General features: G+C 45.4%; 1 protein-coding gene across 1 annotated transcript; it reads left to right on the top strand.

The window, feature by feature from the left end:
- The first annotated feature begins 13,764 nt into the window (after positions 1 to 13,764).
- On the top strand, positions 13,765 to 18,911 carry LOC146189969 (4-vinylphenol methyltransferase 2-like). Its single transcript, XM_084603360.1, has 4 exons — positions 13,765 to 13,962; positions 14,992 to 15,337; positions 17,738 to 17,897; positions 18,682 to 18,911. The coding sequence occupies exons 1-4, from the start codon at positions 13,778 to 13,780 to the stop codon at positions 18,849 to 18,851; spliced, it is 861 nt and encodes a 286-aa protein (XP_084459486.1). The 5' UTR covers positions 13,765 to 13,777; the 3' UTR covers positions 18,852 to 18,911.
- The last annotated feature ends 1,884 nt before the right edge of the window (positions 18,912 to 20,795 follow it).

Raw genomic sequence — 20,795 nt, 5'->3', positions numbered from 1 at the left:
GAAATTAGTTAGCTGCACTACCGAGTCCTTCTCCAAGTTCCTTAGCATCTTGTTTGTTATCCCATCCGGCCCTGGGGCCGATTTTGTCTTTAGTCTACCGATTTCTGCTACCACTTCAGGTACCGTTATGGGAGCATCTAGTCGTTCGTTTGGGTATCCCTTCTAGGTTTCTAATTTATCTTTCCTTACATCTCCGATGTATTTGTCTTTAAGTTCTTTAAGGAAGTCATCATCGCTGCCTCCATGATGGTGCCTAGCCTTTATCAACTTAATGGAAGTTTGCGTTTTAGTTTTCTCTGGGTCTAGCAGGTGTCGCATTATACTCCATGTCTTAGCCATGCACATTTCGTTTTCCATTTGATTGCACCTCTCTCCCCAGTTTTGCATGATTTAGCAGCCGGGGATAGTAAAGAGTCATGGGGAGCTGGGAAACCAACGTACATGCACTCCGACAGAGGCAATAACGTGTTGATTTAGCCCAATTTCCGCAAGTCACGGCCAATGTAAAACTGGACGCCTTTCCCCAGTTGCTCCTCTGAGCACGTCAAGGTATATCGACACGTTGCTCGAATAGTTCTAATGATTAGCGCAGGGAAATGTTTCGTAATATGAGTGACAGCTTAGGCATTGGTTTTGATTCTTATGGCCTCGTTCTATCAATTTTGCTCCCAAAAATCGTACTCGTATGACATCGCAGATAGTGCGATTCCCTGCCATTCAGAAGGAATGCCGGTGAAATAGCTAGTGTCTGGAAAGGTAAGGAAATACGATTGCAGTGTCTAACAGAAAGACTTGTTCATATCGGCTAGCTCTCTAATGATAGTTTAAAAATCATTACTATGTTCAAAACTGGTTAGAATGTGCATGTGCTGTGTGCTAGATACCTGAAAGGAGAAGCAAAGGTAATGCGTATTCCATTCACTCTTAAATATAAGACTGAGCATGCCACTAATTGAGCTATAAACTATGCTTGCTAAACAGCATACAGCACTGAGTCGCAAAGTTGGTGCTCATTTATAAAGCCGGCGCACGGCGAAAAGCCTCTCGCCGCTACCGCTATACAGATTTTAAAACATTGCAGAAAGCCCTTCTATCTACAAGGGGAAGGCGAGCAGCCTTGCTTACTCTGGTCCGCTGCCCTCTCCCATTACCTGCAAGCGGTGATGACCGCCCGGCGGAGGAGCAACTCGCGCCATGGCAGTGCCTCATTTGGATCAGTCCAAGTCCTGCCACCTGCCATTTCCTGCTAGCCTAACTCCTGCAGAGTTGGCTCGTCTCCACATAGCCGCCCAGTTAATCGGGTCCAGCGTCCCGCCTGGACCGGTGACCGTACTGTGTGACTCCAGACCGGCTCTGCAGTTCCTGATCAACCATCACGGCACTAACCTCTCGGCGAATTTTCTCCTCGTCTGCCCCCTAGCCCTCGAAGATTCCGAGTATCAACCATCACTTCACTGGTATTCAGGGCCTATCGGGACCAAGGGCAACGAGGAAGCAGACACCCTCGCCAAAGCTGCCCACGACAACGGGGTCCCTGTCACTAGAGACGTCACGACCCACTACCCCTCAATATCTCTTTTGAGAAAGGCATTGAGGTTTCTCCACCCTGACCCTCTCATTACCGTAGACCATATCTCCAGTGGCTATCGGACAAACTACCCCGTCGGGAAATATCCCTCCTCACGCGCATCCGCACACGGCGTACACGGACACCATCTCGCATGTACGCCTGCGGCTGAGCGCCCTCCTCAGCCTGTCCCTCGTGCTGTGTCAGCAGCAGGTTGTGGCATCTCCTTGCATGTCCAACATCTGCCCGTCACTACCTTCGACTCCAGACTAGTTACCAGAACCTTGGTCTCCCTGCCGACACGAAAACGCGCCTGCTCTTCCCGGCTCGGAACCACCTTTTCGCCCACCGGACCTTCCTGATCTTTCCGGAAGAGTCCGGCCTAAGCTGTGCTCTTCAGGCCGCGGCGACATGAGAAGCGTTGCCGCCGCCTTGCCCCCGCCCCTCCATAGAGCTTCATCACAATAAACGTCTTATGTTTTTCTCTGTCCATTGTGTTTTAATTTTCACTAAATTTTTTACTCCATTTTCCTGGCCACCCATAATGGTACCACTTGTTAGCCAACCCCTATGTTGGCATGCCGCGACCAGTATCCCATTCCCAAAATACATCATAGCGCCAACCTCTACCCGCGCAGCAATTGACCGTCATTGAAGTGCTTCGGCCCGCATCCTGGGGCAAGCCCTCTCTTCAATGAGCCAGAAACATGCGAGTGGCATCACTCTTCATGGCGGCCCATCGTAGCTCTGCGGTCGTCGAACTGTCGCATTACCGGTAAACATTTTATTCATCATTTAGTTTTCACTTTCTTGTGTATTTAAGCATTGTTTTTGACCTGTCTGTGTGTCTAGAACACTGTCTAAATAAAGCTTTACATGTAATACATTGTTTTCCTGAACGCGATCCATGTGTTCTGAATATTCTGTAATGAGTACTCTATATCACTTCTTCACTGTATGTAGTTTCTTTAAATTCTAACTACGACCGATTCTCTGGCCAGCGACGGGCGAAGGCTGAGTACCAAATGACCAACCACTTTGTCAACCCATTTGCTGGTAACGGGTTCCGGCTTTGTTCCTCAAATCGAGGGAGCATCCTATGCGTCCAGAAAAGCTACTTCCACATGCTGCTCCTCCAACATCATTAAGCACATAAATGTTATCTGTATTTGATGCACAAGAAAGGCTATAAACGCCATTTTATTAAATTACAAGGCCGAAAATTCAACGAGATATGAAATGCATATTTTCTACGTTCTCAATGTTCAACTGCACTGTCGAATAAAAAAAGTTAAAACGGGACTTGCCTTTCAAGCTGAAAATGTCTAACATCGCAGTACAGTATTGCCACCAAAAAAGCAAAAGTAAGATTAATTATATGTCTATGACCAGGCTGTATGAGGCACATGATGTCCGTCCTGCTGCAAAACCCACCAGCACTGACCGCATTGACCTCACTGATGTACCTCACGAAGCTTTTAAAACACAGGTTTGCAAGTGGTTACAAAAACACTCCATATGAGAGAATTAAGCGTGAGATGGCTCGGGAATTGAATATTTAGGTACATTTGGCTGATAATCCAATTTCGAGACTTACGAGCTACTAGCTACACAAGGGGCAGATGAGACACAACCCACGACACAAGCATTGCACTTGCGTCGTGTGTTGTGTCTCATTTGTCCCCTTGTGTAGCTGGTAGCGCATCTCTCCAAATATGATCAACTAACTGACCCCTGTGTTAGCATTGTTGATAATCTAAACGCCACCCTCCGCTCTTGAAAATTTCTCCAGGATCAAAAGGAATTGCACCAGACCATGCTTCCTTCTTTCTCTCGAGGTTTCTATACAGAACTGATGCTCGGCCCCGGATACTACAGAATGTTTGGTGTTGTTGTCAACTAGCCAACATTTCACCGCAAATACGACTCCGTGTTTTTTTTTTTTGTTATGTTAGTGACGACCACTTTTGCAAGCAGTATGAACAGACATGGCTCATCACAGAAAGTAGGCGAACCTTCTTCAAGTAAAAATTGATCCCCAATTCTATGAAAATGTCAAATTAAGTTTCATGACTGGCCGTCGCAAATATGTCTTGGAGTACGCTGTAGATTTTCTTCGGTGCTGATTTCTGGAGAGGCGCGCGCAACAGTACTCTTAAGAAGACCACATCATTCCTCCACATTGCAGCATACCTCCGTACGTGGGGCCTGAATTCACCCACACTGCTTTTTTTCCCTCGAAGTACTGTCGCATTTGGCTGCCAGTCTCCAATAAGTAGATCACGACGTTTTTCTTGGCACTGCTTTTCTCTTCAACTCCAACCACCCAACAACATTCAACTCATTGCGACACGTGGTTGGTGAAATATCGATACACATGACTGCTACTAGTACCCCGAAAGTACAGCTGAACGTGCATGCTACAATGCAATGCCGACAGTCCCTTGCTTTGAGCTTCTCAGATCAGATGCCTTCTCGGCGCATGCACGGCCCTGTATCTATCTCATGTGTTATGCTAGTTAAAATTCCAATGCCAGCTGGTACGGCACGTGTGCATTTCGAGAAGCAGCTGGTGGAAGCTGCGAGCTCGAGCGTCACACGCCGGATGTGCAGTTGCGACTCCGCGGAACCGTTTATTGGATGGGCCTTCACTTTGTCGTACCTTCAACAAGTTCTTGATGAGTGGAACAATTTCGAGCTATCGGTGAGTAGCCTAAGCAAGCAACGTCGTTGATGCAATAGGGAAACAGAAAGGCATTCATAAATGCTCCAGAAGTCATCTTACCTTCAGTATAATGCGTTTCAGGACGTTGCTGCAATATGTTTTTCATCGGCTCTAATTAGGTTTCGGGAGTAAGAAACAAGCATTTCCAAAACACATGTAATCGTGTTTAGTAGTTGTCCTCACTCAGTCCTATGGTGTGAGGACTAAATGGTTCTAATCAAAGAGATTTGAGGGAATATATAAGAGCGATACTTGCATATCTTCCCCAAAACTCAGCTTGAGCGCATGATATGGAGCAATGACTTTTTCGGTTAAAAATTGGTCTAACTGATATTCTTTTACTTTGCGTATTCGCATTGATATTGTTACGGACGACAAGGAAGAAGAAGCGGGCAGTGGCGCGGGCAGGAGCGCTCGCGCTAGGCCCGCGAACATTCATTAAACGTCATCTACCATCGTCATCGGTCATGTTCTGTCTCCTGTCTTCATCGGCTTGCCGCTTCGTAACAATATTGAACCGTTGTTGGGACCAACACTTAAACACAAGTTCATATTAAGGTCGCAGAAATACTCTCGCATGATGTATCCTTTTCAAGCCACATGCGTTTACCGATATATTGCGAGATGCTTAAGGGTGCAGACAAAAGTACTTAAAATATTGATTTGGCTAAGCTTCGCCGCTTGGAGCATCAATCAACGTAGGCTCAGTGGAATTTACAGGCGAAAGGTGTGAGGTGATAGAAAGCTCCGGATCTAGGCCAGGAGGGCAGGCTTTGCTTCCTGTCCCTGCACTTTATATAGCAACGGCGCACAGCAGTCCGCAAAGTCTTTATGGCCGGTTGTTCAAGTAAATTAAGTTACGCTTGACCGATGGAAGCATCCGGTGTGCTCAAATGCCTCCTCCTCTCTCACATGCCAGGAAAGTGGAATAAAGTAATAATTACTCCTCAGCATCCACCAGAGCACAGCCTTACGGCTACGAATGCACGTCATGCAGCTTTACGAGAACTTTATTAGTTGAGATTACTGCATAACCTTCCTTGTAGCCATACGACTGTCTTCTGATGGATGGTAATGAGTAATTACTTCTTCATCACAAATATGCTGTACCTTGAGGAATTACCCTAACACATATGGCAACGGGCATTAGGCTGTTTTTGTGAAGCGGCCACGCGTTCAAATTTTGGTACGTGCAAGTGCTTCATGGCCTTGCTTTCTGACTGACTTGAAGTTGATGAAGACGGGGAGGAACAGAGGGAAGAAGGGGTTATTTAACACATGCGATGTCAGGCTGCCACTGTCGTCGAAGTCTGTGTTCCGAGAGCAGTACGCTTCAGTGCGGGAGTATATGCTGCCCTGGAAAAGCCGCCTAGATACCGTACCTGGATGCTTGTGTTTACCTCCCAGAATTTTGACGTTTGTGATGGTGGGGATTCGCTAATGTAAAGCGGCTTCGTGTTGTACAGCCCATTGATTTGAGGCATGAGCTGTTCAAGTTACTCCTTCCCGAGAGTTTTCGCATAAAATAAAGAAAAACAAAACAACTGTGATAGCCTAGTTGTTTAACGCAGCGGCCAGAGAAGCTGACCTGCACGCTTCGTCGTGGTTTCGATTCATTTTCGTGGCCGTATTTCATTTATTTGTTTCATTTGTTATGCGCTCATCATATGATAAGCGACGTCACTGGAAAAGCTGCCTAGATACCGTATCTGGATTCTTGTGTTTACCTCCCAGAATTCTGACATTTGTGATGGTGGGGATTCGCTAATGTAAGGCTGCTTCGTGTTGTACAGCCCACTGATTTGAGGCATGAGCTGTTCAAGTTACTCCTTCCCGGAAGTTTTCGCATAAAATAAAAAAAAACAAAACAACTGTGACAGCCTAGTTGTTTAACGCAGCGGCCAGAGAAGCTAGCCTGCGCGCTTTGTCGTGGTTTCGATTCATTTTCGTGGCCGTATTCCATTTATTTGTTTCATTTGTTATGCGCTCGTCATATGATACGTGACGTCACAGTTTTACAACAGAGTACCTTCAGGGCCTCGGCATATGATACCAGGAGTTCACTGGAGGGTGATTTCGTTCTGTGCACGCGCTACACCGTCGCGCATGAGCACGCTATATAGATGTCAATGGTTTCCCTCAAGACCTCCCTTGAACCTCAGGCTATCCAGGTCTGCTTGACAGGGCGGTCGCCCCTAAAAAGCATGCAATGGAAAGCGTGAGGTATAGTTCAAAACAAGCAATAAATTTTGCAGAGCTGAGCTCCTCGCATGCTGGACGGCTCAGGAAAACACGAAAACTGGTCAACCATACCGTCTTTGCGAACTTCGTGATTGCAGCCAGGCGCCTGACCCTAGTACAAAGCTATAGTGACGTTGCCCAGTGAGTGGCATCGGCTCGCAGATACCTGTGAGACCCCCCCCCCCCCCCCCCCCCCGCATCACCTGGCTGACAAAATCTTCGGAAAGTTAACGCTTTCTGGCTCACTGTAGAAGTTCTTTCTTTTGAACAATTTAATGTTAATGAATTTTGTCCAGAGGCTGCGGTCTTATCGTTGCAGATCAAAGTGGCACGCCTCTCTTACCATTTTGATATTAGTTGCGCATCTGTCCATCCGCCAATTTGTCCTACCTACTACAACGCATTTAGGAAATAATCGGCACCGGATCCATTGTATTGTTATGTGGTGTACCATGCTGGCATTCAGCAAGTGAAGAAAAAAGTATCTGGGTGTGTGGACGAAGACGACGCTCAGTGTTGAGCTGTACGGCTAAGCGGTGCCCATCAATTTCAGAGTGGTGTTACCCATCGGTGCGTGATTTCCACTCGTAGCATCTTTGCTGGAGGTGCTGGGTTATTGACTGCTCAACCGGCATTCTACGCCTGGACCTTCCCCTCTGCTCTGAAGTCCTCTCCACGCCACCTCGCCTCCGCTCAGAAAAATATTCCCGCCTTCCTCCGGAAATTGTTGTTTATATTCCTATGTGCCCTTTTCCGCTCGTGCCCGATGGAGACTACCTGGCGTGCCCAATTACAGACGTCGTCCTGCAGCGTCACGTCATCCTCCCACACCTCATCGTACACGTATCTCAGAATATCACCTCTCCTAGTCCTGAACTTCAGTTTGTCGACCCAAGTCCTCCCCGACGGAATATCATTAACTGAACTGTCCCCGCTAACCGACTGTGAAGTTTCAACCCTAACTACCGACCCTCCCTCTCCATCTTGCACAGCCCCTACAGCTCCTATGTCGTCTCCTTTACACCGCGCTCCTGTTTCCAGAATGATTGCGGCCGACCTGCAGCCTCATTCCGTCGCCATGCTCTATAAGCTGTTGCTTTCATACAGCGACATTATTGATTTTGGCGCCCGACCTCTTGGCCAAACGTCTGTTGTAGCCCACCGCACCGACACTGGCGATGCTGCTCCTGTTCACAAGCGACCGTACCACGTGATTGAGTGTTGAGTTGTGCGGCTAAGCGGTGCCTATCGATTTCAGAGTGGTGTTACCCATCGGTGCGTGATTTCCACTCGTAACAATATAATCCGGGTAAAGTCTGGAATGATATTCTCTAGAGCCTTAATGTTTGCCCGCAAAATGTTCGCGGGAGACTGTTAGTCATTGTGTCCCTTCACTTCGCTCGCGTGAGCATGAAGTCCCATGCCTGGACTCTGCGTTTTTGTTCAACTGGATCCCACAGCCGCCACGACTTCTGACTCCCTTAATGCTTAATCACGGTTTCATATGCGCAGGTCCACGCAGAACAAGGATAAAAGAGACCGGTATACGGCAACATGGAAACAAGTTTAATTAGTACAATTTGCTAGCCAGGCTATCGGTTCCGGTGCAGTTCACCCCAAAGGGCGGGGTTCTAGCCAGTGACGCTAGCCGATAGTTCGAGGGAGGACTTCGAACCTAGGTCACTAAGGTAGCTTAATTAGGGCTCTTTATTTACTACGAATTTTGTGCCATATACCACTGAGACGCTTCGAAAAATTTCTTAACTCGAAGCATTCTTGGAGTTGATGCGAAATTATTGCCGTATGGTCAATGTGCGTAGTTTTCAAGCAAAGATTAATTAAGTAGCGATACTTTAATTTGATAAGTAGCGATACTCGCGCATGCCGGGGAACTTCGTTGTACAAAGGGCGCACTTACATTTTGACGGATCGGGTGTAAAGGAGTCTGAATACCCGTGCGTTATATTCGGCCACAAAACCCCTTTTATGGCGACAAGATAAGCTGCGGCCGCTTTCGAAAAGTGCAAAACAAGGTGGGCTCCTCTGTTCTCCAGAAGTGAGCATGGGAGTAGAACCTTTTCCACTACATTTCGAAAAGCAGCCGCCGCGCATCGCCACAAATTTTGTTGACGGTGGCGGCCACGCGTTCCAGTGATCAGGCTCATTTTCTCGTGAATTTACGTAGGGTTTATTTTTCGCCTAAAAAAAATAAGCTTTTTTAAGCAGACAACCATAGCTTTGTATTCTTTTTCTTTCTTAAACTGAGCGGGAGTTACGTCAACGCCAAGTACGCATATGTTCTGGAAGTTCGAGACATGCTGATATTCACATCGGTGTCGGGGCACCTAGCTATTTAAAGCGAAAGCCTTACATATCTCACAAGACGTTAAAGCCGTAGCCGGAAGTGACCGTAGAATTGGTCCTCATATTGCCTCCGCACAACGTGACACCAGAAGTCATGATCCCATAAAGTCATGTGGCATCGTACAAAGATGTCTTCTCACGAGTGATAAATCATAGATAATAGTGTAATGCTGAGTACAAAAACCGTAATTCTCAATCATCTGACGCTATGAAAAGTCGTGTACTTATGACTGGTCATGTGACGTCGTGATATGTAAGGTTGAACAGGGTTTATTTAGCACCATGTGGTTTGAATGCTTTAACGTCCTAAAGCGACTTAGGCTGTGGATCTTTAATTTTCACTGACATCGCACTGTTGGGAAGAACCTTGCGAGAGAAACTGAGGAAAGATGAAAAAGAAAAACAAAACCACATTTGGAAAAAAAAGAAGATAGAAGAGAAGAACGTAGAGGGTGGAGGTTGGGGGTGGCTCGAGGAGCACGAGGCACGAGAAGAGAACAGGGAAGCAACGAAGCTGGTCACTTGTCCATGGAGCTCGGGCGGTGCGTGTTCGGCTAGGCCTGACATGGGTATCCAGACCTGGGGCCTGCTTGCCGCATCCTGTCTTGGTCCTCCTGCTGTTCCAGGTGATTGAACCAGGGAGTACTACCGCTGTAGCTCATCGCCGCTGCTGTAACCGCAAATCATCACCGGCACGGCCGTTCGGTGCCGTGCTGGACCCAAGCGCATCGGGGAGACCCGACTCATCGGCCGTGAAATGGCCACCCGACGCCTCCTGCCTCCACTGGGCCCCGTCTGGTGGCCTAGCCTTCCACTGGGCTTACCGAGGCCTCGTGCCTCCACTGGGCCCCGTCCGGTGGCCTAGTCTTCCGCCCGGCTTACTGAGGCCTTTATGACTACCCGGACTGTGACTACCCGGAACGTCTGCACGGCTTCCCCTACCCAACGAACCGGTGACTCTTGACAATTTTGTGTTTAGCCTTCTTGCTTCGTCTTGCTCGTCATACTCTCGTCCCATCCATCTGTCTAGATAAAATTATTCGTCGCTAACTTGGTCGGTCTGATCATGTATTTCGATTGGTGTCCTTGAATAAGCCACGGAACAAGGTGGCCAGTAGATCTGAAGGAAAGAACCTCACAACAGTACACTGACGCCTTGCTTTTCGCCTCCGTCGGAAAGCTGCCACCGCAGTCAAGATTCGAGCCGTCGTCCTCAGGTTTAGTAGTCGGGCGCAGTGACAACAGCCCCCGCTGCGGTTGTAGCGTCGTTATAGTAACTTGGTGCTGCTCATGTGACGTCAGGACTAAATTATGATAAGCGCTACGTGCTTCGGGATGAAAAAGAAGTGCGATTGCCTGCAAAAAGTGCTGGCGTTACACACTAGTCACGTGGCAGTGGCAGAGGGTCCACAACGACTTGCAAAAAATTAAGACGTCCCACTGGAGTCGCATATCAAAGAAGGTTCAGAATGACGTGAAAAAAAAAATGTAACGAGGTCGCACCGAAGTCGCGATGCTCGCTGGTCTTTCGGTTGTTGTAGCACATTGAACGCGTGTAACACATGGCACGGATAAGGGCGACCCAGATTTTCGACGCACATGCTATTTAGCCATGAAAAAATACACAAAATATGTTCAGGCGGTGAATTGCCCTTCGCCGCATAGGCACCTGTGCTTGATAGAATCAGCTGGTGTAATGAGACACCTGGCTTTAAAATCGAAAGCATTTACACACCACAGTTGGCTTCCAAATTCACAGCTGTTTCTCGGGTGTTTGGGCCTCCACAAGCAGAGAACATCTTTCTTTTTCTGCTGTGCTTGAGCCATTGGTTTCTGAATAAACAATATATCTATCTAAAACTGTCCGTACGTTTGAAACCTCTGCGCGCCTGCTGAGAACCACCTCTTCGTCGTCTCCGTGCGCTAAGGCCACTGCAGGAGAAAACAACTGGGATAATCAGACGGACGGACCACGCAGTAAGCTGGTACAGTGGGTGTCAGTTCTTTGCCGGCGATGTAACCGGCATAGCACACGGCATAGCGTGACAAGCGCAGTGAAGAAAGCAACGGCCTGGAAGGCACATTTTTACGGGACCATGTTGAGACCAGCTTCTCGACATTTGCCTTCGCCTGCCCCCTCCCCGCTCAAATTTGTGCTCAGAAGCGTCAACCAAAGTCATACGGCTTAACCTGTAGCACAGAACAGTTCGTTTATAGGAAGGCACTTTTTTGCGTTGGCATCAAAATAACAGGGCAATGAAGACTAATTTTCCGCCGCGGTGGCTCGCTGTTTCAGACACAAGGCTAGAGAATCGGAGTACCTGTGTTCGAACTCGACCACAGAGGCCGCGTTTTGGTTTGGGCAAAATGCAAATGAGTCCTCACGCAGTGTGTTGTAAGTGCATGTTAAAGATCACCGGATGGCCCAATTTGTTCCGAAGCCCTCCGCTTCGGCACCTTTCTTTTTTTTTTCTTTGAATCCCACCTTCCTCCTTTCCTTACGGTGCGGTTTAGGTGTCCATAGAAAGTTCGACAGTAACTGGGCCTTCCTTTTCCTATAGGGTAATTTACATTTTTTTACATAAACCTGGCATCACAAATAGTCATGCATAAAATCAGTATCAGGGTAATGTCATTTTCACTTCAGCTTGTGGAGAGGTTTCCTGAAACGGGCAGCTTCGCGCCTTGAAAGGGCACGGCAGCAGGGCTTGTACGCAGATGGCTCACCCGTTCGTCTTCTTTCCGCAGATCATCGCCATCCTGCTGCTGATACCAGCGGGACATCACGAAGTATATCAGCTTTCAGTAATCTACCATGTGCATGTGCTACAGAACAGCAGCTTTTTGCCGTCTCCTATCTTGCACCCTGCGGATGGGAACCCAACATCGTCTACTTCCAGCGGCAGGACACTCTTCAAGCCATCCACCGCGGCTCTTCACACTTCTCGGGACATAAAAGCCGACAGCGAACTTCCAGTTACCAAAAGGCACGGCAGCAGGGCTTGTACGCAGATGGCTCACCCGTTCGTCTTCTTTCCGCAGATCATCGCCAGCCTGCTGCTGATACCAGCGGGACATCACGAAGTATATCAGCCTTTACTGATCTAACACGCGCATGTGATCTAACACGTGCATTTCGCCTCCATCTAAATGCCGCCGCAACAAAAAGGTTCCAGTCGGCTGAAACTTGCGATATGTTGAAAGTGCCACGTGTCTGTTCTATTCACAGCTGTTCAACAGAAAGGTCAAAGTGCTGAGATACGTGGTTTAGCGAGAGTAGAAAATGGGAGAACGGACATCCTGCATTTCTTCCATTACATCCGTAATAACAAATTATGACGTACATCAGAAAGTAATTTAAAAAACGAAACAAGGATGTAACCTCATTTTTTACCTGACTAAAATTGTGGGCAAAAAGTAGGCAGTTTCGTGAACTAAAGAATGAAATATTCCATAGCAATGTATGTGGTGTTTAAGGCCAAGAAACAACACTTCGGCTGTGAAAGGCTCGATTGGTATGGATTAGTATGGTTTGGTTTTCGGGACTTCAAATCCCAGAGAAACTCCGACCATGTGATACAGCGTATAGGGGCGTTCCAAGTAATTGCAACCACCTGGGGTTCTTTAATGTATATTAATTAACCTTCCACAGTATACGGTAGCCTTGTACATCGCATCCATCGAAAATCAACCTCTGCTACGCTTGGCTTCCCTTGGAGTGACTATCAGTTATCTTCTCTGCACAGCATATCTTCCATTTGCATATAATGTGCATAATTGTCCTTTTTCAATTAAGAGTCCTCTATATATTTCTTAAAGATTTGCCAGTTTCCTCATATCCTCATTTACCGCCATTTAGAGCGCAATTGAAACAGGTGTGTATAGCGCAGCTGTCACTACCCTCAATTTTTATATTATCGGCGAAAAACGCGCGATGTTGTCTCCTCTCGGAAACGGTCGTTAACACAGATGGTATCCTGTTATTTTTTCTTGCTTCGGTACACAACGCATTTCCCATCATCCGCACTTATAGATCCTCAGTGCCCCGTGCTCTATAACTGCGAGAGCACCGCTCCAGCCTGCTCTCGATCAGCGCTAAGCAGGTCTTATTGGGCAAGTCATTTGCGCACTTCCATATATTTTACGTTTGAAATTGTTGATATGGCTTGTTTTAATGCAGATATATTTACGGACATTCCTATGGTCGAAAAGGAAGTAGCCATTCACGTCATCAACGGCACTGAAAATATAAAGACCAACCTGCTCCAGTGTGTTTAGGGCATTCCTTTAAGGTGAAGGCGAACAATGTTTAAAATCAGGGAGACATTATATTTAATTCTAGCGTACTCAAACGCCTACTGAGATTTTCTTTGTAGCCTGGCTGTCAGATGTCTGAAATTGGTAGGGACACTAGTCATATGTGTCATACTTCAAAGACAAGCTTTGCTGAAAGAAATATATTGCTAACACAGAGTGAAACGCGCATACACAAAGGGCAAACAGAAAAGAGGGATGCAGAGCAGTGAGAAAACGTTGTCGCCGCTTCTTTAGCGCTTTGCTCCAAATAGATACGCCGTATTTCGTGTTGGAATGGGATATGTGCAGGAAGAAACCCGCCAGTACGCTTCCTTGTGCAAACGTCCATTTTTTGACTGTCTGTGATAAATTTTATTCGTGCTTGTAAAAGATTAGCCGTTTTAAATCCGAAAACCAGTCAATTGACATTGTTGAAATCAAAATCATTGTTGAAAGACAAAATGTAGTTGTTTTTGTTGAAAGGATAAACATCATCTGAAAGAGCTATTTAAAATGTTCCTCGTTATATATCTTGTAGACACACTCTGGACGATTCCCTACGCAGAATACCATTGAAGAGGGAGATGCCTATCTCTGAAACACCGTGTGTTCAACCAGAAAAGGCGGAACTCTACGACTCTCAAGTAGACCGCTATGCAGCCATCAGTGCCGCCATTTTGATGACATTTGACAAGACCCTCGAGCCCTGCGACGATGAGAAGCAGCAGTTTATAGACATCGGCTGTGGTCCTGGAAGCTTCACGCTTAAGTACTTGTCTTTTGTAATTCTGCTTTATTTCTAATCAGTGGCTGACATTGACATGAGTGTTGCCCTTGTACATAAAAAAGAGTGAGATGTACGTTGTCTGTCAAACGTTTGCGGCCCATGGTGTCTGATTCGAAGCCGCTTAGTGGCGCTCCTTAAGCATTCGTGGATGTCCTTTCCATTGAAGAGAAAATGTACCTTCCTTATCTTCAGGAGATTCGTGAACTCGGTGAATACACCACGAAGCCGCACAATAAGGCTGAGAAGAGTAGCTCTGGGCTCTAAACTTTTTAGAGAGACTGTAAGCCTGTAGCACGCGCCGAAGCAGGACTAACAGCTATCAGGTATAACTTCTATTTGGTGCGCGTTTCTCCATTGAATGAATGAATCCGAACAGATTGATGGGGGCCAGCTCCCAAGTGTGCCCACAATTTCGTACACTTAAAACGCATTTCATCTGCTTCTTCTCGGTCTTCCGAACAAAGATATCTCGAAGTTAATATTTCCGGCCACATTTAAAATATATCAAATACGATATCATCACTTGTGATTGATTTGAAAAGTTGAGAAAGAAATGTGCCTTTTAAGCTCGCAAGCATCTTCCGGCTAAACAATCATGCTCTGGTACCCATGTCCGTAAATATCGGTTTTGTAACGCAGCCCAACAAAATGGGACCTTTAGCAATTTTTCTGACAAACAAATTAGAGCTACTGCAAGCATGGTCTCTTCTTTCATATTGACACGTCTTGCATAGACTCTGCAATGTACTTTGTTTAGTTAGGTACTAATCAGATTATGTACGAAGGAACCTTTCTTTCTTTAATTATTTTTGATCAAAAAATGATAAACCGAAAAAAGGCCGCAGTTCGCTTGGCAACAGTCGCGACGCCGACGTCAGTCAATCTTTGAATGTTCTTATGCAAGTGAACATATTGTGCTATATTGGTAGCCGTCCCAATCACTTATACTTTTCCCAATGCTCTCAAGCGCATACGCAGTGAATATATCTTGCCAACCGCTTATCGCTACAGGTATCTTCTCCCATCTGTGCTGCCTATCCGAAGACTAGTTGCTGTTGATAAGAAGGAAGCCATGTTCAAGTTGGCCGAAGAGAAGTACGCCCACCCGAATATAGAGTACCTACAGCTCGACATACTAGGAAATATGGACGAGTTCGTTCGAAAACAAGGCCAGTTCAAACGGGTCTACTCTTTCCTCATGCTGCAATGGATCAGGGACCAAAGCTTGGCTATGCGCAACATTGAGAAGCTGCTGACGCCTGGTGGGGAGTGCCTGCTGCTCTTTGAGCGGAGCCTGCATTTCTTCGACCTCTTCGTAGAAATGATGAAGTCTCCGCGCTGGTCGAAATACAGCCACGTACGTTTCTTATCACTATGTCATATTTTCGACCACTGGCAAAAAGTTATTAGGACGCGTTGCTATATAGAGCAACGCGTCCTAATAACTTTTTGTGCAGCTGTTATTAGCTTCCTACTTATCTTAGTTTTGTGAACTTATGCACTTCAAAGTTATGCAAGTTATGCAAGTCCGTACATCTGTTGCTCGCTGAACAGGCGTCTAATTGAACTGGCTGCTTAGTAGGTGGATATGTCAAAATAAATACTGTCTTCATTGTTTCTAGATGATTCAGCGGCTTAATTATAATTTATCTGCTGTACACTCGCTAGTCTAGTGATGAGATTTGAAACTTTCCACTGATTTTTCTGGGGATCACTTTCGTTAAACGGGACTAATCGTTACACTGTCATCGCAGTTACAGTGGAGACAATATCAACTCGATGAAGAAAGATCGTCACCAATATTGGTCTTATGTTCTTCTTATGAGAAGGGGGGAAGTACACATGGAACACATTATTAATGCGTACTGGTGTTTTACTTACTTTAATCAGGCTGAAACCATCGTACAAAGGAAGTGGCGTTTATATTTGGGTGAAAATATCAAACTCGTTACGAGGGTTGCAAATAGTTGTCGTCTAGACGGCAAACAAGCAGTGTTTATAGCATATGGTTCGGGAAGCCGGCCACTAATTCTTGAAACGGGCTTTTTGAGGTATGAAGGTGTTTTCTGCGGTATCATAAGCGCAGTGTTGCTGGACATAAAAAAGGTCAGTTATGGTAACTATTAAACTTGTTATCTAATTTCTGATAATTAAGTCTTGAGTAGTTATACAACTTGGCGCCATATTACAATTACAGCTTTGCAGCAGGACGTTAATTACCTGTGACCTAATCAGTTTATGGAATTTCAAAAACGCGATTTCCTTCGACCATCTGGTTCAATGAAGTAATTTCGGTTTAGTCCTGCAAATAAGTGCATTTTCAAGAAATCAGCGCTCTAAACGCAACTCGCCAGAGCAGACAATCATAATCATTGGCGACGTCGCATGCCTGTTCTGCGTGCATTACGGCTCTTCTCCTCTTACACTCTTCCCCAGCCCATGAAGGCCATAGATGGCCGGCGCTGCGACTTATAGACGACGCTGGAGCGTTGCTTATTTAGCACGGATTTTTCGAAAGAGCAAAGCGCACTGTTTGTCACGAGATGACTAAATGTTCTTGAGCCGCGGCGAGAAGAAGAAGGCTAAGGTTATTGCTAGAAGTTTGGGCTTAAACTGAACATTAAAAAGACAAAAACCATGGCGTCTTGCCCTATCAAGTCCTGGAGCATCAATGGACAAGAAGTGGAAGCTGTGACAGATTTTCTCTTCTTGGGCTCCAAGATTACCTCGGAAGGAGACTGCAGCCATGAAATTAGGAGACGCCTGCTTCTGGGAAAGAGAGCAATGGTTAGCCTTGACCGCCTAGTAAAGAGCAGAGACATTAGTCTGCCAACCAAGATCCGTATAACGCGTGCTATGGTCTTTCCAGTTGTGATGTATGGACGCGAGAGTTGGACTGTGAAAAAGGCTGACCGCCGAAGAATTGACGCATTTGAATTGTGGTGCTGGCGAAGACTCTTGAGAGTTCCTTGGACTGCCAGAAGATCAAATCAGTCAATATTGTCGACCATAAACCCTGACTGCTCATTGGAGGGTCAAATTCTAAAGTAAAAGCTCAGCTACTTTGGTCATCTGATGAGAAGAGAGGAGTCGCTGGAGAAATATTTGATGTTGGGAAAGGTTGAGGGTCGCCGGAGAAGGGGTAGGCAGCGAACGCGATGGTTAGATGGCATCCTCGAGGCACTACAGATGAAGTTATGTGATGTTAGGAAGATAGTGAGAGACCGGAAAGCGTGGCGTGACATGGTCTATAGAGTCACGAAGAGTCGGACACGACTGAACGACTGAACTGAACTGAAGGTTATTGCTAACAGCTAAATTCTATTGCTAACGTATGACTACAGATCTCTTATTTCAACCATGCGGTAACTGTAATAGTTAAAAGTTCATTATTAGAAATCAGTTAACGAACTCACTGGCTCATCATCAAATTTCTTTTTTTTTTTTTTATCTTATCCCGCGCTCGTACTTTTAAGCGGCAGAGGCTGTCTTTATGTCTCAAAACAGCATATTTTAAAAACAAGCTGCGAACTGTCCTAAACAACGTGCCGATTTCTTTTATGACCTCCCATTTTAAACGGTATCTCTATCAGTGCAACGTTAAAAACTTCCTATTTCCCGGCCCTGCAGGGATTAACGTCAATAACAGTGCTTCTATTTGCCTGCTTTAAAAAGTTAGGTCCCGCAAAAAACTTTTATTTCTAAATAATAACAGGGAGCAAAAGGTGCGAACCTGACTAAGCATTTTGATTTTTAGGTACTGCAAGACCTAATACCGGAAACTCACAAAATTAAAGATGTGAGCACGCTGAGGACGTATGCATACCACCTGGTTACTTCGTCTAAACTAATCCCGCTGACCTGCGAAGTCCTGACTTTTCCCACGCTGCCACGATGGAACAAAGAGAAAATGATTGGTAAGCAGAAGATTAAACAGCTTTGTTTTTTTTTCTAGTCAAGTCAGTATGCACTGAATGTGTGTCCTGTATTCCAAATTGGCTTCATCAACAACATTTTACTGGAAGAAATAGCGTCTTAAAGGACAACCCAATAAGCAAGGCAAAGTTATCAAAGTTTATGAACGCCTATGCATAAGCAGATAAAATCGCATAGAATTAAAATTATGTTTTCTCTGTAAGGACAGCATTGAGATAGTGATTTCAAATTGTAAACATATGTTAATTAAAATCTATAATTTCCCTGGATACATTTTTATATGGTACAAAATTTTCTTTTGCCGATAATGGTTAGCTACTTACGCGCGACCAGTTGTTGTTGCTTTGAGTCCAGAAACAAACGCACCCCATGTAATATTAATCTTGCCTTTTTGTCTCAGTATATTCCTTTATGGCAAAACCCCTTTATTCAAGCAAGCTTTGGTCATTCCGTCTGTAGCAGGGATTTTTGGTATCAGATTGTAAAGATTATATACGTCCTAACCTTGAATACACTGCTCGTTGGTTCCAGAAAAAAAAAAAAACACGAGGAAAAAAAACTTTTTTTTCTTGTTTTTGCGCATGTTTCACGTGGTCGTCAATACTTACATAGCACTAGAATAAAGAACAAAATCGCTCCAATTGCATATGTCGTCGCCGCTTAGCGCATCATTTGTTCTCAGATACAAAGCGCATACTCAGCAGCAACGATGCCGAAGACCACCATTTATTGAAATGGTGGAGTCATTGTTGCCTTCTTTTTCAGAGGGGTTCCTTTCATTCAATCCCGTGTACCTCCTCATCAGCGACGAGGAGAAGCAAGAGCTGCTTGCGTTTATAAGGGACTTTACGGAAACTCTGTTCACTAACCAGTCCGATAAAGAGAGCGAAAGTCGTCTTCTGCTCGTCATACATGCCTTCAAGCCAAAAAAGTAGCGCCACAACTTTATTGTGTACACACTTCTGAATAAAATGCCATTTATTTTCTAGCGTCTACATGTGGCATTTTATATTGTTTCGAGGTGCTTTCTGGTTGGTTGGTTTGTGGGGTTTAACGTCCCAAAGCAACTCAGGCTATGAGAGACGCCGTAGTGGAGGACTCCGGACATTTCGACCACCTGGGGTTCTTTAACGTGCACTGACATCACACAGCACACGGACGCCTTACTTTTCGCCTCCATCGAAAAGCTGCCGCCGAGGCCGGGATTCGATCCCGCGTCCTTGGGAACAGTAGTCGAGCGCCGTAACCACTGCGCCACCCCGGCGGGGTAGGTGCTTTCTATACATTAGCAGCGCGGCTGTGATCAGCCTGGTTGTGCCACATCTCAGTTCTTTGCTGTGACGCTCATAATGAACTTTCACCCCAGCACAGGGTGGCAAAAATTTATTTACGCGCACTTTTTTTTTTTTCGCTGTGCAATTAAAAAACACTTTTCAGACTTTCAATCTCAACTATACATCACCCCTTCACGATACATCACCCTTCAACGATACATCACCCGATACAATACCCCTTCAATGGGGCCTTCGAGGTTGTAATAAATAAATAATAAATAAACCTGTAGGTGGACCAGTCTGGGGTGGCCGACATGTTCCGCTTAATCAAACTTCGTGATTGTGTATTGATAAGGTTGTTTGTTAGTAAAAGCAGTTGAGGGTAAACATTACTTCGCGGTGAGCCTGCACTTCCTGTGCTACATACATAACAGGTCACCAACAAATTTCTGTCTACTGAGGGGTACAAACTAAATGTGCGCAATTACAAGACTCGAGCGTTTTGAACAATAAATCATTTTAAAATTTTATTCAGCCGAGCAGACCAAATATATCATACCATTTTATTGCTTTTTGGCGTACCCCAAAACAAAACCAGGTCAATGCGTTCGTAAAATTGAGAAATATTCTCCATTTCGTATTAATATCGGCTCGGTATTAGTATCTGCGCCTAACAAAGCCTCATTTAGGGTAGTTATATTCCACCCGTCAATAACTATTTTTATACTGGAAGTGCGGTACTGTTCCAAAGCACAAAATTTGCAGATTTTGCCCCATAACCAAGATAATCTATTTATCGTCAAGCTTCTTTGCGCGAATCTACTTTGAAATGAATGCAGCTCATTATAGTCACATGGCCTGTCAGTCCTCCAACCTCTCGCTTCTATAGCATTAGTTTCACGCAGAGCGGGCCCTAGATCTCTATCTTTACAACTGTTGTGCATTATCACCTCGTAAATTTCGTTTTCTGTTAAAGATGAAGGCTTTTAGACAAGCTTCGCTTCAGCATACTAGTATAGTATGCCTGAACTAGTCATTTTCTCTTGCATATGTTGCCTTTTCTTAATGACGACATTTATTCTCCTTCCGACTTCTGTAATGAATTTCCGATACACTTGGTATTGAATATTTTCAACTTTTTATTGCAGTGGCATGCTTTCCGTTACTTACTTCACGACAGATTTTGTTTAATTTTTGTGAGCAGTTCTAATTCTGCGGCTACGATCAATGTTTTGAATATTGTGATGTCTTGATGTTCTCCTCATAATCTCGTGATTAAAGCTTTTGTATTTTGTTTTTTGTTTACTCCGCATCTGTGCACTTAATTTACTCCTTAGACCCCATACTTAATATCGGCTTATAAATGCTCGAAGGGAATTCGCATGCAGCTTCTGTTTTTAGCAAAGGTCAGAAAGAACGGAAATAGAGAAGGCGAATAAGCTTGCGTCTCCTGGCTGTAAGGTCCCGCTTGAATGAAAATATGCTTGCATAATCGATTTAATAGTTCCACGGGTAAAGTGTTGATGTCACGCACACTGTGTGAACACTGAGTTAGCGCCAATGTGGAGATGTTGCTATAATTCATATTTGGAAAAAGCAGTGTGA

The sequence above is a fragment of the Amblyomma maculatum genome, chromosome 5 (assembly GCF_055883805.1).
Source record: "Amblyomma maculatum isolate TAMU_Amacu chromosome 5, ASM5588380v1, whole genome shotgun sequence".
Lineage (NCBI taxonomy): Eukaryota > Metazoa > Arthropoda > Arachnida > Ixodida > Ixodidae > Amblyomma > Amblyomma maculatum.
This window is presented reverse-complemented; position numbering and strand designations above follow the sequence as displayed.

What these genes read in the sequence shown, in the direction of transcription:
- LOC146189969 (XM_084603360.1), top strand. Translation starts at nt 13,778, where the DNA reads ATGCCTATCTCTGAAACACCGTGTGTTCAACCAGAAAAGGCGGAACTC. An exon ending in GCTGGTCGAAATACAGCCAC is followed by an intron (nt 15,338 to 17,737) that starts GTACGTTTCTTA and finishes TTTGATTTTTAG; the next exon opens with GTACTGCAAGACCTAATACC. An exon ending in GAACAAAGAGAAAATGATTG is followed by an intron (nt 17,898 to 18,681) that starts GTAAGCAGAAGA and finishes CTTCTTTTTCAG; the next exon opens with AGGGGTTCCTTTCATTCAAT.